We start from the raw sequence: 17,840 nt of genomic DNA on the forward strand, positions 1-17,840 counted from the left end.
TGAATATCATTAATGAGTAAGTTTTTTCTCTATTAGAACTGGCCCGCCGGTATATTGCATGCACCACTAATTCTACAAATCCCACAATGCACTGCCAGTGCATTGCTCGCACTTGCCTTAAGTCTACACTTGTGTTTGCTAATGCTTGATTTCAAACGGTTTATTAATGGAAAAGGTATGGCTCCCAAAACAAAGCCGAAATAGCATATTTTCTTTCTCATTGCCTACTTTCTTGTAATCTATGTCTGTAAGTTAATACCAATCATAAAAAGAATGCTTGCTAGGCAATCTGCTTCATAAAAAACGAAATTCGTAAAGTGAAACAATTTTAGATATAGCAGAGACTGAGACACATGAGAGCAGGTTGAAAAAATGAAGGCAACGAAAGCTGTGGGAGCACGCACGCATGCATTCGCGCGTGCACAACTGATCCGGCCCGCTGAAGTCGCATTTTTCTCAATCCGGCCCGTGACCTAAAATGAGTTTGACACCCCTGACTTAGTGGAACATAATAGGTAATGTAGTGGTTAGCACAACACTTTACAGTATGAGTGACCCGGGTTCAATTCCCACCACTGTTTGTAAAGAGTTTGTACATTCTCCCTGTGAGTTTCCTCAGGGTATGCTCTGGTTTCCTCCTACAGTCCAAAGACCTACCAGCTGGAAGGTTAATTGGTCATTGTAAATAGTCCCGTCATTAGGCAAGGATTAAATGAGGTGTTTGCCGGGCAGCGTGGCTCAAAGTTTTGGAAGAGCCTCTTCCACGCTGTATGTCAATAAATAAAATATAGGGGTTGTACAAATTTTCCTATTGTTTACCATGAAAAGACTTGCACATTATAGATAAGCCAGGTAAAGATTAGCAGTTTGTTGTTGTGCAAACTAGCTTAACAATTTTTTGACGTATCAGTTAACATAGAAAATTTTTATGCAATTTTAAATGTTTTGTTTACAAGTTAATAAACAAACAAACATAAAAATATTAAATAACCTTTGACAAAGTTATCAGCCACTTACTAAGTGTCATTATTGCAGGAGGTCAAAATAGTTAACAGTCAGTGCTTCTGATGATTATCTGATGTATAGATTGATTTTAAGCTGATACTTACAAACAAGTGAAGCTTTAAGAATTTTGGTTTGATGCGTGAGCTGTGCAAAATGTAATCTCTTACCAGACCTGCCTTTCATCTTTTTATATAAATGTGAAATTAGCATTGAAATTGAAAATAAAATCTTTGTTATAGAAAACTTGGATCTTGTGTATTGGGCATGTTGGGTGGGATCCTACCTTAGTGACATATGTACAAAAGACCATAAGACATAAGAACAGAATTAGGCAATTCATCCCATTGAGTCTGCTCTGCCGCTCCATCATGGCTGATCCCGGATCCCACTCAGCCCCATACACCTGCCTTCTCGCCATATCCTTTGATATCCTGACCGATCAGGAAACTATTAACTTCCGTATTAAGTATACCCATGGGCTTGGCCTTCATCGCAGTCTGTGTTGGAGCATTCCACAGATTCACTACTCTCTGCTAAAAAAAATTCCTCCTTACCTCTGTTCTAAAAGATTGCCCCTCAATTTTAAGGCTGTGCCCTCTCGTTCTGGATACCTCCACCAGAGGAAGCATTCTCTCCACATCCTCCCTATCTAGTCCTTTAAACATTCAGTAGGTTCCAATGAGATCCCCATGCATTCTTCTAAATCCCAGTGAGTACAGGCATAAAGTTACAATATGCTCTTCATATTGGTATCATCCTCGTGAACCTGCTCTGGACTCTCTCCAGCTGGAACAGCATAATGGATAATGGCACTATTTCTATAACACTTTCTTGGTTTCCATTGTTTAAATGGTAGTTTAATACAGAATTATGAATCTTATGATTTATGTATATCATTCAAAATTGGCCCATTTATTTCTATTTTTTTCTACTTACCATCTCTTTCTCCATGTGGAAAAATACAAAATAGGATTTGTAACCATTGCGTTGAGATCTTAAGCAAAGTTGGTCAAACCTGTCCTTCATGTGATGAACTATGCTCAAAGCCAGTGGAAGGCAGTGAATTAAAGGCATGGGTGTCTCTGTTGTGTGTTGCAGTCTTTCGGAAGGATCACCAAGTTGCTGTTGGAATATTTGTCTGGATTATGAAGCTTACCAATGTTTACAGGGTTCTATCAGGGAAAAGGTTTATCTTGAGTTTTATATAGCAGCCATTCTCTATCTTCATCAGCTGTATAATAAATACAAGCCTAAGGAATCATAATTTTATAGGACAAATTAAAACCTATCAACATGACCTTAATGTTTACAAGAGTTGGTTCCCAAGTTTGTTCCCATTTCTGAAATATTGACCTGCATCGTATTTCCAGTACTTTGCTTTTAACCACTTTCCAATTTTCTCCCCAAAAACTTAATGATCCTAAAACATCATGGACAAAAGCAAAAAGTAAATAAATAAACAGATTGAGATTAGGCTGATCTGGCTGCAGACTGTCAGTTTTGTGGAGCGAGATGCAAAATGCACTGGAGACCTGAGAGGACAGATCGTGATATGGAGTGTTAATGGAACTTTCTAAAGGTTACAGACGTTATGAGACACATAGATAGGGTAGATAGCCAGAAATCCTTTTACCAGGGTAGAAATGTCAAATAAAAAAAGGGGGAGAAGTTTAAAGTGGATGTGCGGGACAAGTTTTTACACAGAGAATGGTAAATGCTTGGGACATGCTGCCAGAAGTAATAGTGGAAGCAAGGGGACATAGGATTGTTGAGAATTGTTTCTCAGGTCAGAGGCCTGTGTGTTCAATCAGTGCTGGAACCTTCTGTTTTTAATTTGTATAAATGAGTTGGATGTGAGTGTACAAGGCATGGTTAGAAAGTTTGCAGATGATACTAAAATAGGTTGTGTTGTAGATATTCTAGAAGTTTATGAAAAATTACAGGGGGATCTTGATAAGGTATGTGGGCTGAGGATTTGTAAATAGCTTTCCAATCCTGAGAAGTATGAGGTATTGCATTTTAGGAGAGCAAGCCAGGGTGGTGTACATAGGCACATGAATATTCAGTGAATGGAGAGAGATGGACCAGAAGGGATTAGAGTTATACAGCACGGAATCAGGACTCTCCATCCAACTTGTCCACCATGACTTTATTTCCCATGTGCCCACATTTGACCCAAAGCCTTCTTAACCTCTCCTAACCTTGTACTTAGCTAGATAGCTAATGTGCCCACCTCAACCACTATTCCTGGCAGCTCATTCCAAATATACATCACCGGTTGCATGAAGAAGCTGCCCTTGTGTCCCTTTTACCCCCTTCACCTCTTAAATCAAATCGATGACCCTTGTTTTTAGCATCCTCCCCCTTGTGTATAAGATACATACTTTCAGCCTGTCTATGATCTGATACCCCTCTATCAGGTCACCCCTCAAATCTTCTATGTTCTAGGAAATAAAGCTTTGGTCTATGCAACCTCTTTTTGTAACTCAGACCGCAAAGAGAGGCAACATCTTGGTAAATCTTTTCTGAACTATTTCTACTTTAATAACATTGTCCCTATAACAGGGTGATCAAAACTTACACAATACTCCAAGTGCGACATCACCAACATCTTATTTAACTGCATCAAAATATCCCAATTCCTATATTCAGTACACTTATTAATGAATGCCAGTGCATCAAGTACCTTCTCCACCATCCTATCTCCTTCAGAGAACTATACACTTACACTCCTAGGTCGCTCTTCCATAACGCTCTCCAGGGCCCTACCCTCCACTGTGTGTCTCACCCTGGCTTAATCTCGTAAAATGCAATTCCTCACAATTCTCTGGATTGGAAAGCCATTTGCAAAACCTCAGCTCACATACCTTATCAAGATCCCCCTGTAATTTTTCATAATCTTTTAGAATATCTACAACACAATCTATTTTAACACCATCTGCAAATTTTCTAACCATGCCTTGTACACTCACGTCCAAATCCTTTATACAAATTAAAAAGGTCCCAGCACCAATCAAATAAACATGCCTCCGGCCTGAGAAACAACCCTCAACCTCTGCTTCCTACCAAGCTAATTATGAATCCAATTCCCTCTGGAACACATGCAATCCTACCTTCCATGAGAGACCCTGTCAAAGGCCTTGCTAAAGTTCACATAGACAACCTCCACTACCCTAACCTCATGGAAGAACTCCAAGAGATTTTTCAAACATAAATTCCCAAGGACAACGCCGAGCTGACTGCCCTGAATCAGCCCCAGTCTCTGACACCAGGGCACAATTTATACCCCACTGATATCAGACTCACTGGCTTGTAGCTTCCTGGCTTGGTTTTGCTACCCTTTTTAAATAATGACCATTCTCCAGTCCTCATCTCACCTGTGACCAAAGATGAATAAAGGGCCTCTGCGATTTCTTCTCTAGCTTTCCCACAAGTCCTGAAAATGCACCAGGGGATTTATCCACTTTAATGATCTTAAAGCTTCCAATACCTTCTCTCTACTAATTTGTATGTGGTTCAAAACAACACTGATTTCTCACATTTTCTTAACTTTCCTATTTTTTCCAGTAAAAGCTGAAGAGAACTATTCATTGTAAAACTCATCCATTTCCTTTGGTTCTGCACTCATCTATATTGATCTTTAAGGGAACCTATTCTTTGACTATTTATATACCTGTTAAATCTTTTTGGGATTTTGCCTCGCCAGAAAGTCAGATTCTTCTCATATTGTCTGCTTGTCCTCCTAATTTCTCTCTTAGTAACTACAAGTATAGGCCTGCATTTAAGAGAGTCACTCGTTCCTAAGTGCTTATGCATAAATGCATGCCTCCCACCTTTTAACTAGAGCCTCAATATCTTTCATTAAACAGTGTTCCCTAAACCTGCTAGCCCTACCTTTCACCTGGACAGTAACGTGTGGGCTCGGAACTCTTGACATCATACTTTTAAAGCCTCCCACTTGCCAGACATTTTGTTCTCTGTAAACAACCTCATCCAATCGAAGATGGTTGCTCACCTCTTTGCAGACTGTAGATTTGCCAGGTGGGTGTGGACAAAGGTGCAAAGGTTCTGTGTCATGGCTCATCCAGTTCAGACATCAAGTGTTAGCGGCAGATCATTAGATCAGTGAAAGACGTCCTTTGGTCTGGCCGAAACGTGTTGGTTTCTCCTCACATTAAGATGTTTGTAGAGGAATGTTGCCAAATGGCACATTCCAGGCTACAGGAGTATGTGCTGAGAAATTGCACTGAAGCTTGGTGCTGCCACCACAGGAGCTCAGTGAGGAAGAACCACAGTATGCGGTTGTTCCACTACTGGAGAGTGAGGAAGTCCCTTAGTTGTTGTTGTAGTGTATTACCCCAGGGGCACTTGAAGTGGCAACAGTCCTATTGGTTTTAAGGAATTCAATATAATACTACTTTAAAAATTGTCTAAGAATGTAAGAATGAAAAGGCATTGCACGGTTTATTCTTGTAAATAACTTTTATTATGAATAAAGTTTATTTTGATATAAAAAATCAGCCATTGCAAGATCCTGCCAAAAGTAAGCTTAAACATAGCAATTTTGTACAAAGCCACTTGCACCTCCTTTCCTCATCAGTTCTATTGAGAAGATGTTTGACCCAAAACACTGACCATTTCTTTCACAGATGCTGCCTGACCTGCCAAGTTTTTCTGGTATTTTCTGATTTTGTCAGGATTATAGCATCTGCAGTCTTTTTCACTTATGGGAACATTCTCAGATTTGCCTTAACAACAGCACAATTATTTCACTGCATGCATTGATGTACATGCAATTAATAAATAAATCTCATCTAATTCTAATTTAAACTATTTTGTGTGGGACAGCCACTTGGAGTATGACTTAAAGGGTTGACCTCCAGACGGGCTATTTCCTGCCAATTAGCATGTCACCCCTTCCTGCCCTTTGAAAGAATGTGGAGTCAAGGTGCTAGTTTTGTACTTAAATAGCAAGGAGATGATACTCTTCTAAAAGATGAACAAAAACTCTTTTCACAAATCATATTTGTTACATGTGTGGAATTAGTGGAGATTCCAGAACTGTTCCTACACTTAAGGACATTTCAGATTGTTTCAGGACCTTATCAGCAGGCAGAATCAACATGATATACAGGGGTGCTGGAAAGTTTGTGAACCCTGTAGAATTTTCTCTGTTTCTGCATAAATATGACCTAAAATGTGATCAGATCTTCATGTGTCCCAAGAATATATAATGAGAGCTCAATTAAATAAATAACACAAAAATATTATACTTGTTAATGTACTTATTGAGAAAAATTCTCCAATATTACATATATTTGTTGGAAAAGTATGCGAGCCTTTGCTTTCAGTAACATGTGTGACCCCCTTGTACAGCAATAACTTAAACCAAACATTTCCGCTAATTATTGATCAATCCTGAATATTGGCTTGAAGGAATTTTAAGCCATTTCTCCTGACAAAACTGCTTCAACTCCGGGATGTTGGTGGGCTTCCCTGAATGACCTGCTTGCTTCAGGTCCTTGCACAACATTTCTATAGAACTAAGGTCAGGATTCTGACTCAGCCATTCCAAAACACAAATTTTCTTCTTTTTAAGCCACTCTATTGTTGATGTACTCTTGTCTGTCAGATCAATGTCTTATTGCATTATCCAACTTCTATTAAGCTTCAGATGATGAACTGCTACCCTGACATTCTCCTGTAGTATATTTTGACACAATTTTGAATTCATTGTTCCAACAACTGCAAACTGTCCAGGTCCTGAGGCAGCAAAGCAGCCCCAAACCATGATATTCCTTCCACCATACTTCACAGTTGGGATGATGTTGGCGTGTAGTGTCCTTTGTTCTGCAAAAAAAAGGCAATGTGCATTTCTGCCAAAAAGTTCAACTTCTGTTTCATCTGTATACACATTGTGCTACAGTCTTTATAGAACATCCAGGTGGTCTTTTGCAAACTTGAGACATGCAACAATGCTGTGTGTTTTTTTGGAGAGTAGTGAGTCCCTCTGTGGTGTCCTTCCATGAACACCATTCTTGTTCAGTGATTTTTCTTATAGTGGACACATCCAAAGTCTTCAGAAAGTTCTAGAGATTTCTACAGGTCTCTTGCTGTTACCCTTGGGTTCTTTTTCACCTCCTTCAGCATTACATGCTGTGCTCTTGATGTGATTTTTGCAGGATGCCCACTCCCAGGGAGAGCAGCAACAGTATTGAATTTCCTCCATTTGTAGACCAGTTCTCTTACTATGGACTGATGAACACTCAGGTCTTTAAAAATGCTTTTGTATACTTTTCCAGCTTCGTGCATCTCTACAATTCTTCTTCTGAGGTCTTCTGAAAGTTGTTTCCATTCATGGATGGTGCACATAAACAGACCTTTCTTGAGGAGAGCAGGCTCTGTCAGTAACCTGACTTCATGCAGGACATCTCTGCAACCCATTCTCACCCGACTCCAAATAGCTTTTGTAGAAGACATTACCCCAGAGGTTCACATACTTTTTCCAACAAATACATATAATATTGGATCATTTTTCTAAAATAAATGAACAAGTATAATATTTTCGTGTTACTTATTTAATTGGGCTCTCATTATATAGTCTGAGGACTTGTGTGAAGATCTGATCACATTTTAGGTCATACTTATGCAAAAATAGAGAATAGTCTCCAGGGTTCACAGACTTTCTAGCATCACTGTAGCAATCTACCTTAGGCAACTGCATTTCTCCAGTTTTGAAAATGGAAATCTGAAATAAAAGGGTCTTGTAAGTCTGCTATAATATACAACCACATTAGGACAGAGCTTCATAGAGAGAAAATTAAGTAGAAGGGGCCAGCCATCTGGTCTTTCGAGCCTGTTTCACTAATCTGCAAGATCATGCTGGCTCTCAATGTCTGCTACCAATATCTGTATTGATTTCAGTTCAGAATTCAGTAACAGTCTGCACCAAAGACCCAATCATAAACGAAAATTAATTGAAAGTGCAATGTGTTTATTGGTCCGAAACATTCCCTCAATGGTAAGTAGACCCTTTTATAGGTAATACTGTGAGCAATATTCCAAAGGCACTCTAAACAAGGCTCTATATAATTGCAGCAAGTGGCCTTTATTCTTTTTAGTCAAATTCTCTCATAATGGCAATCAATCCTATTTGCCTTCCTAATTGCTTGCTGCATCTTCCAGGTAAGTTTGTGACTTGTGCAAATAGAAAGTCCCTTTTAGCATACCATTTCCCAGCTGGTCCACCATTTTAAAAAACTACACCCCTTCTCTCTCCTGCACTAAAGTTGATGACTTTGCATTTGCCCTCCATATTATTATTCCGTCTGCAATGCTCTTGCCCTCACTTGGTCTGTATTCTCCAGCTCTCCAATCACAATAAGGCTTGTGACAAGTATATCACAGGCAAAGACTTTGAATTGAAGATAAAAATCCAAGAGTTAAGAAGGTAGTTACCTAAGCAGAAAGTATTCAAAGACAATTGCAAATGCAGGACAAATCTCTCCTTGTTGCTCATGAAAAGTCATATAAACGCTGGGAAAAAATAGATTCCCAGGAGAGCTACAAAACAAAGATGCCACAAGGAAGCATGCATGTGGAAACTCACAGGGATTAAAGGTTTCTGAAATCCAGAGCACGAGCTCAGATTTTCACCATGTAAACAAATAACATGTAGAAAACACAAGCTGAGCATTCACGTTGAGATGCTGACACTAATTTAGTAGCTTGGGTAGGAACAGGATGGTAAAAGGGTAGAAGACCATTTAAGTGTGTGAGTAAAGTTGAAGTGGGTGAATTTCAAAGTGGCAAATAGCAAGCACATCCATTTTTGATTTAAAAACCCATCTACAAATAATTGGATTTCTAAAGTGACCGAACAGTTGCAGCAACTTGATCAAACCTAATTTGGATTTTGTGATCATAATTGGGCACTGCACTGGAGAAGACATGCACGAAGCTAGGAGGGACGCCATGCAGAGTCAACAATTTAGTAATCATTTTAGGGATTATTGTGAAACAAAGTTGTATTTTCTCAAATGTTTAAGATAGATTTAACTATGAGACTTCAAATATAGAGAATGAGAACCATTCCTATGGCTGACATTCGAGCTAACGATTTAGCAATTTTAATCAAGAAACATTTTTTCATATAAAGTAATGAAAATCTAAGATTTGTGTACAATCAGCTCTGAATGCTGGATCAATAGAAATTTAATACGCCAACAAAAATAGATTGAGTTGAAGTGCAGATGATAGTGAATATTAACATCATTTTGTCCTGTTACTAAGTCGGTTCTTTTCTACAGATCATTACTACAGTTACAACCCTTCAGCCATCAAGCTCCTGCATCAGCATGGATAATTTCATTCACCTCAACACTGAACTGATTCTACAGCCTATGGACTCATTTTCAAGGATTCTATAACTTGCGTTCACAATACTGCTGACGACTTTTGGTATTTCCACAGTTAGTCTTCTTTTGCACTTTTTTGTCAATCTTTGAATACAGTTTTTCATTGATTTTCATTGCATTTTTATTCTATTGTGAATACCCGCAAGAAAATGAATCTCAGGATAGTATATGGTAACATATATGTATTTTGATAATAAATTTATTTTGAATTGTTTCGCTGTGGTTCAACAATTATTAATTTAGGACAACTTGCAGACTTTTTTTTTGCTATGGTGGAAATAAGAAATTTAAAATATTCATAGCAAAAGAACAACTGACCCAATTGAAAGGCAAATCCAAACAACGAGGGGAAAACAAAATCACACTAATAAAATCTGCCATTTGAAGACTTCAAAGAATCATTTTCTCCAGCATCACAAAGGAAACCTTCTTTCACAAGTTTTGTTAATAGAGAACTCAACAACAAGAAAATATAACACAAGGTTTATTTCATAAATATTCTCATGAGCAAATAAAAGTAAAGCTGATACTTAATAGTGGCATTCTCTCTTCAGACAGTAATAAAATTTGGAGCAAACATTCTGGATCAGTATTGCCTTTATGGCTGTTAAAATTTAAAACAATACAATAGGCATTCTTTTCTACAAATATTTAGTCTAAATCCAAAGTTTACAATGCTTAGGGGTGCAGATTTCTTTTTAAGACTGAAAAGCAGCAATAATAATAAAACATCCACGTTTTCTTCAATGGACTCAAGTAGCAGTCATATTACAGTTATCAGCTCAAACAGTGCATCATTCACTGTTAACATGACTCATTAAAAGTTTCAAACATGGTTATCAAACTACAAAATTAAGCACTAGAAATTTACACCCAACAAATATGTTGCATTGTAGCATCTCAGTATTGTATGATTTATTCCAATGGAGTGAACTTTGCCACATTACAATGCATTGGCTGTATGACTTTAGTGTTTAGCCCAGCAACAAGGGTGTGAATTTCTAAGCTTACATGTTGGTAAAATGCAATGAGTTTTTCCAAGAATTATTTTGTAGATATTACTAAGATTACTTAAATTACTGTTTGGCCAAAAAGTACAAAGCAATGTGTATTTGTAGGTTCTGTTTAAGTGCAGAACATCCTGAGTCATCTCAGTGCTGAAATGGAACAGCTTTTATGCCCAAAGTTCCTCTGTTCTCCCAAATTTATAGATCAGGCTGCTGCAAAAGTAGATAAGGCAAGATGCTTAATAACTTTCAATATTCATGATTTTGGTGTAAAAGGTTTACTCACATTTAACAAAAAAAGTTAAAATATCATTATCAGAGCATCAAACAATTCAAAGCAACACAAACTACTGGAGGAAGTCAGCAGCATCTATGGAGGGGAATGGACAGTTGATGTTTTGGATCCAGACCCTTCATCTAGACTGAAAGATAGAAGAGACCGCCAGTATAAAAGAAGTGAAGGAAAGGTATGGGGTTAGCAAGCAATTCGTGGATCCAGGTCAGAAGAGGTGATAGGTAAATGAGGATGGAAAAGTGGAAAGATGGAGGAGAAATTCTTTTTACAGAAATGAGGGGGGGAATTTCACTAGAGGATGGTGAATCTGTGGAATTCATTGCCATTGAGAGCCGTGGAGGCCAAGTCATTGGGTATATTTAAAGCAGAGATTGATAGGTCCTTGATTAGTACTGGTGTCAAAGATTACAGAGAGAAGACAGAAGGATCAAGTCATGATTAAATTGTGAAGCAGATTCAACAGACCTAATGGCCTAATTCTGTTCTTATGTCTTATGGAAATGACAACAAAAGCTGGAATATGACAGGTGGAGGTGACAGAGGGCTGAAGGTAATAGAATCCTATTGAGGAAGGTGGAGCATAGAATCAAGGGATGGAGGTGGGCAGAGTAGATGGTGTGGCTGGAGGGGGAAATAAACAAGAAGATGGGATCTGGGGCAAGTGCGGGTAGTTCTGGAGGAAAGCGAAGAGGGGGAGCAGTTTACCAGAAGTGACAGAATTCGAATTTTCATGTTCTCAATTATTAGCCATTTTAATTCTCCTCCCCATTCTCAAACTGGCATGTTTGGCCTCAGCCTTCCCTACTGTCATTGTGAGGCTAAATGCAACCTAGAGTAACAACGCCTTATATTCTGCCCGGGTAGTCTATAATCTGACACCAAATGACCCAATTATCAGTTTGAGCTTGTCCCATTCGCCTACCTTTAGCTCATATCCCTCTAGGCCTTTCCTTTCCATGTATTTGTTCAAACATTCAGATTCATCATCCCTCTACTACTGCACCTGCCAGCTTGCTCCATGTACCCACCAACCTCTGTGTGGAAAAACTTGTCCACTTCAACTGAAGCCCATGCCCTCTGGCTTTAGATTCCTCTTTCCTGGGAAAAAAGACTGTGACCATTCACCTTATCTATGTCCCTCATGATCTTCTAAAGATCCAAGGAGACCCCTCATTGCCTTCACTTATTTTGATCTTGGAAAAACAATACAGTCGGCGGGTTCCGCATGCCTGGATTCAACCATCTGCGGATCGGGAAAACCCAGAAGTTCTCTCTCCAGCACTCGTTGTTTGAGCATTGTTCACCTCGCATCTCGTTTGTTCGCTACTTTGTTTCTGTGAAAAAATGGCTCCTAAAAGGCAATTAAGTGGTCAAAGCAATTCCTCAAAGGCTAAGAGGGAATGTAAAGTGCTATCTCCTGCCCAGAAAGTAGAAATCTTAGATCTTTTGCAAAGTGGCATGTCGCTTGCCAAAGTGGTCCTCCTCCCTTAACCTCCACAGATCCTGACTTTAGTATTATTGAGCCTCCTCCAAAGCATCCTTATTCCCTAAACAAGACAGTGTAACAACTATTCACATAGCATTTCCATTGTATTAGGTATTATAAGTACTGTAATCTAGAGACGATTAAAAGTATTACTCATTGTTTGAGCATTGCTCACCTCACGTCTTGTTCGTTCGCCACTTGTGTTGTGAGCGAGAGGAAGGAGTTTAAAGCTAGTAAGGGATGGCTGGCTAGCTATGTAAAGTGCTACAGCCTCAAGAACTTAAAGATCACGGGAGAATCGGGATCGGCTGATGCCGAGGCGGCATCAGCGTTCCCAGAAGAGCTACGATGGTTGCGCCTGTACTGAACATGTACAGACTTTTTTTCTTGTCATTATTCCCTAAACAATACAGTACAACAACTATTTACATTGTATTAGGCATTATAAGTAATCTAGAGATGAGTTAAAGTATATGGGAGGATGTGTATAGAATTCTTAAACTTTCCAAGAATCTGCACAGTAGCTGCATTTGCCAAATGAAATGATTTGCTTACCTAAAAAATATTAGTGCATTCTGAAAGAAAACAGCCAGGCCTGGATAAACGTTAGCCTCTGTAACAAATGAACATGAAAATTAGCACAAAAATATATCAATTTAAATGGAAAAGTTAGATGGCACAGATTCTGATTAAACAATTCTAATAAATTACAGCAGGAATTGTTGCTTGTCTTGATGTCTGGTAAAGCAATTAACCACAAAAGCAAGTGATGCTGAAAATGCTCACTTGCATTTGAAGATTTCACTCAACCACTTGTAAGCACTTCCTGTTTATGTATAATTGAACAAAATCTTATCAAGTCATGCTGTGTACTTCCTCGGAAATGAAGATTTTACCTCAAGTGGGACAATTCACTTCAGATTTTCACCCAAGAATAAATGCTTCTTGGATAACACTTTCAAACTCACCACCTAGAAAAGTGACTGGTACAAATGAACCTCACATGCAAGTTCCCACCAGTTAACTAATATTATAAAGTGGAAATATTCACTTATTCTCACTGGATCCAAATCCTGAAACTCACTTTTAACCTTATATTACTCCATCTACCAAGTATTTTCCCCACCCATTCAACCTGTTCAAATTTTACATTCTTCCCTCAGTTCACACCTACTCCCATCTTTGAACTCTTAGCACATTTGGGAGATTCACATACAACACCCCCATTAAATCACTGACAGACATTGTGAATAGCACAGTTCTAGTATCGAACCCTGCAGCAATGCATCATTAGTCATTGCTTGCCATTCAGAAAGTGACCTCTTTCCTGTCCACAAACTAGTTCTCTGTCCTCATCCCACTACAAGTTTTAATTTTTCACTCCATTCCCTTAGGTTCAAACTTGTTAAAGCCCTCTGAAAGGCCAAATGTCTACAGATTTACCCTCATCCATTACAGTTTACTACACCCACAATTTTTTTAATAACAGACTTTGGCATTTCTCCACTACCAATGTTAGGCTAACCGACCAATACTAAGCTTCTCCATTTTTAAAAATGGAGAGTACATTTGCTAACTTCTGATTCATTGGAACTCATGTGATGTCCAAAAAAATGTTGGAAATGACCTATTAACACATCCTCAATTTTCTGGGGCTGTTTACATGTTCTAGGATGCACTCTATTGACTGGGGAGATTTACTGGTTTTCAATCCCATCAACTTTCCTAACATAACTTCACTGCTAAGACAGATTCACTTCAATTACTCCATTTCACGAGATTATAGATTCCCCAATAATTCTGGGTTAATTGTATACTCCTTTGTGGAGACTGAACCAAGGAATTTGTTCAACTGTGCTGCCACTCCTCTGTACCCCATAATTTCCCATTTCTGTGTGTAAGAAGTTTACATTTGTCTTTATATATGTACTCCGCTTACATATTAATAGGAACTTTTACAGTAAGTTATTAATGTTCCTTGCAAGTTTACCTTCAACTCACTTCCTCCCCCCCACTTTAAAATTAATCTCTTGGTTCTTCTTTTCCCAGTCCTTTGGTTTGCTGCTTTCTAGGCCACTTCATATAGCTCTTCCTTAGACCTAATAATTCTCCTTGTTAGCCACAGTTAAGCTAACCTTCCTGCTTTGTTTCGACACTAAACGAAAAAGAACAATTGTTATCCTTTATCCATCCGTTGAAGGCCACAAGAAGTTTGGAGATAAACTGCCAGTCCTATTATCTGAGGGAATTGGGCTCATACAAAATACTAAATGAGCGACATTGTTCTTCTCAATGTTTTTCACATGCAGTAAATCTGTTGAGATGCAATTTAAAGCACAATTATTAATGTAAATAAAACTGCAATGTTCAGCTAAACAATAGCAAAAGCAATACAGATTTAGCAACCCTTATCCAAAATCTTAAAAACTCCAAAACCCAAATTTTTTTTTTGAGCACTGGCAGGATGTCACAAATGGAAAATCCCACAGTGTGTGGGGAAAGTTCCTAGGCAATGCACAGATCTCTGTGCACCACAGTTTGGTGAAGTGACCTCATATATATTAGTTAACAGATAGTAGTTAATGAAGTATATAGAAACATTACATAAAATGAAAAATGAACATCTCAATCAGAACTGAAAGAGTGGATTCATCACTGGGGTGAACATACGCCGTTTAGTCATGAAACCAAGATCTATCACGGTTAACTGAAAATTGAAGGTAATTGTGAATATTCAGCAGGCTGATTGCAGAAATTTAAAAGACACAGCATTAAATTTCTAAATCTTTGTAGTAATAAAGTGTCTGCAGACCACAAAGCAGCAGACAAATTCATTGATGAGTTGGCCAAGATCATCACTAATGGAAATCTGACATGCTGCATCAGTACATATATGTGATGAACAAGTGTAAGATAATGACTGCTTACTGGTAACACATAAATTCAGAGTAGGGAAGGATGGCATTGCCAAACAGCCACTGGCTGTCCACCTGGGCGGCCAAAGTAGTGATAGCTTACCTTTCTGATGGTTTAATGCAGGCTTGGCTAACCTGTGGCACATGCGCCAGAAGTGGCGCATTGCACCCCAGTGATAATAATAAAAAAGTAAGCCTACTCATGCAAAAAGTATTAACCAAAAACCGATTTCTAGAAAAAAACCTGTAATAGGAATTCAAGTAGCTTAGAGCTACAAATGGGTTTTATTGAGAATAAATCTAAAACTTAACAATTATTTTTAGCGATTTTTTTATTTTGTGCACATCTTTTGGCGAAAGTTATCTTCTTCCACATTAATTTGTTTCCAATTTTAAAAAAACATTCAATGAGTCAAACTGGGAAAGAAGGACTTATATTCTGAAGTCGTTTCATAACTGTTCATACACATTTGATGCTTGTTTGCAGGTTTTTGCCAGTCAGTTTACAACTGACACTCATGCGCTACGGAGTTGTGCTTTGTTCGTCCTTTGTGAACATTTGCAGTTTTGTACTTTTTCGAAAATTAAGCCTTGTTTTTACATTCAGTTACCCATCACAGTACAAAAGAAAAGCAGGAAGTGATAGTAAGCGTGAATTCAATGAACTGTGGGGAAAATGAGTTCTTATTTATAGTGGGTCCGCCAGGAAAACCATTGTGCGTTGTTTATGAAAACACTTTCTCACATAATAGAAGACATGATCTTAATAGACACTATAAAACACAACATCAGACTGAAATAGGAGGAAAACTGAAGCTAGTGCTTGGGTCTGAGTTACGGAAAGAATATGTGATTAAGAAAAAGGAAGAAATCAAAATAAGACAAAATATATTTGTTAAAAGTATCATTAAGGTAAGTAATGTTTATCTTGTTTTTATATTAAATTAACATATGTAAAAATGCTAAATATGTCTATATTAACATATTTTTACAAGAATTGAGTGGGGGTACAAGAATTGAATGGGGTACAAGAGTTGTATGGCACATCTGAACTCGTGCATGAAAAAATTGACGCATGGAATGTAAAAGGTTGGCCACCCCTGGTTTAATGTATACATTATTGCTTCATGCAAAAAGTTATTGAAAATATTATACAAAACTACTTTCAGGGTATATGTACAAGCTGTACATGTAGTGTAAATGGATTTCATGTTTAGACTTGGGTCCCATCTCCAAGGTAGCTCATTATATAGATGCAAATAATTCAAATTTCAAAAAGATCTGGAACACTTGCGGCACCAAGCATCTTGGATAAGGGTTGCACAACCTCAACCTAAAAAGTTAATTATCAATTTATAGGACCAAAAAAAAACTTACTTGGTACAACGTATGCCCCAAATAGGATCCACATAGAAGCTATGAGAGATCCAAACATCAACATGAAGCCAATGAAAAGCCAGATTCTTGCACCTGTAGAAAAAAAATGTAAAAAATCAGTACAAAAATCATTTACAGGGCTGCATTTACTCTCACTGTTTGAACAAATTAGATTAGATTAAACTTTATTGTCATTGTGGCGAGTAAAGGCCACAAAGCCAATGAAATGAAGTTAGCATCTGACCAGAAATGCAAAGAATAGTGTTCTTTACAAAATAACTGTGAATATAAAGTGCTGCAGCACACAAATATAAAAGTATTGAGACAGTACAATATGGGTGTTATACTGCTTTGTGCTGTGATGTGAGGGTCAGCAGAGTCACAGCCTCAGGGAAGAAGCTCTTCCTGTGCCTGCTGGTGCGGGAGTGGAAGCTCCTGTAGCGCCTACCGGATGGGAGGAGAGTAAAAAGTCCATGGTTAGGGTGAAATTACCTATATAAACTTTCCCAAAGGCTGGAGAACATTTGGACAAAACTGGAATGGCTGAACAATGAAAAGACAGAATTTATTCAATCAATATATAGCTGTAGAGTTCTGGAGGTAGATTTGGGAGGGCAGCAGATAGTTGTGAATGCAGGAAGATAATGAAAAGGACAGATTCTAACAAAGGAATGTGAATGAAGTGAAAGAATCATCCACGGAACAGGTTTTGAAGGAAGGAGAGATACTGGTGACTTCCTAACTTAAGCCACAAACGTTTTGTCTCTATCTCAACAGGGAACATGTCACAGTGTATTTTAGCTGTGTCAATGGTGAATGGAAAGGTAGAATTCTTAGGGGGCTTTGGTGAAGAGAACACAAACGTTTGAAACTGACAGACAGTAACTAGAACAGAGTAAAAGGATCAGGCTAATTTAGTAACACAGCCCTCAAGAGCAATTTAACAGAGATCTTGTAGGATCAAGGCCAAGGGTAGAAAGGAAGCTCATTTCAGAAATGAATGGGCAGAGGAGGGAGCAAAATAGAATTGTGGAAAATTTAAAAAGTTAACAGTTACGGATGAAGAAGATACAGCTGGAAGTTAGAAGAGTGTTACAGCCTCGCAAGAAACTCAGATCAACACCAGAATAAACATCTTTATTTACTTCTCAAAGTTGTCTTCATTTAAACCAATGCACTGTTTAAAATGTAAATACACTTTCTAAAATGAAAGGCATTAAAAAATTGCCATCTGAACAAATTAATCAAAGTGATGTATATTTATTTAGATCACTTGCTTCATGCATCTTTCCAAATAGTTACTCTTCCATGAATGGGTACATCTGTACTCTGGGAAAG

The 17,840-nt window shown here is 38.2% G+C and overlaps 2 protein-coding genes across 2 annotated transcripts in view; one reads left to right on the plus strand and one right to left on the minus strand.

The window, feature by feature from the left end:
- Positions 1 to 10,641, plus strand: part of LOC132393454 (interleukin-10 receptor subunit beta-like) — an 80,139-nt gene extending 69,498 nt beyond the window's left edge. Inside the window, exon 10 of the mRNA XM_059968704.1 lies at positions 9,315 to 10,641. Within this exon, the coding sequence (XP_059824687.1) occupies positions 9,315 to 9,370 (56 nt within the window). The 3' untranslated portion in view covers positions 9,371 to 10,641. The remainder of the gene's footprint in view (positions 1 to 9,314) is intronic.
- The window catches only part of LOC132393455 (transmembrane protein 50B), a 79,770-nt gene continuing 71,823 nt past the window's right edge, over positions 9,894 to 17,840 (minus strand). The window contains exons 5-7 of the mRNA XM_059968707.1: positions 16,503 to 16,595; positions 12,766 to 12,823; positions 9,894 to 10,642 (exon numbers count right to left, since the gene is read on the minus strand). Of these exons, the coding sequence (XP_059824690.1) occupies positions 10,597 to 10,642; positions 12,766 to 12,823; positions 16,503 to 16,595 (197 nt within the window). The 3' untranslated portion in view covers positions 9,894 to 10,596. The remainder of the gene's footprint in view (positions 10,643 to 12,765; positions 12,824 to 16,502; positions 16,596 to 17,840) is intronic.

Source organism: Hypanus sabinus, chromosome 4 (assembly GCF_030144855.1).
Source record: "Hypanus sabinus isolate sHypSab1 chromosome 4, sHypSab1.hap1, whole genome shotgun sequence".
Lineage (NCBI taxonomy): Eukaryota > Metazoa > Chordata > Chondrichthyes > Myliobatiformes > Dasyatidae > Hypanus > Hypanus sabinus.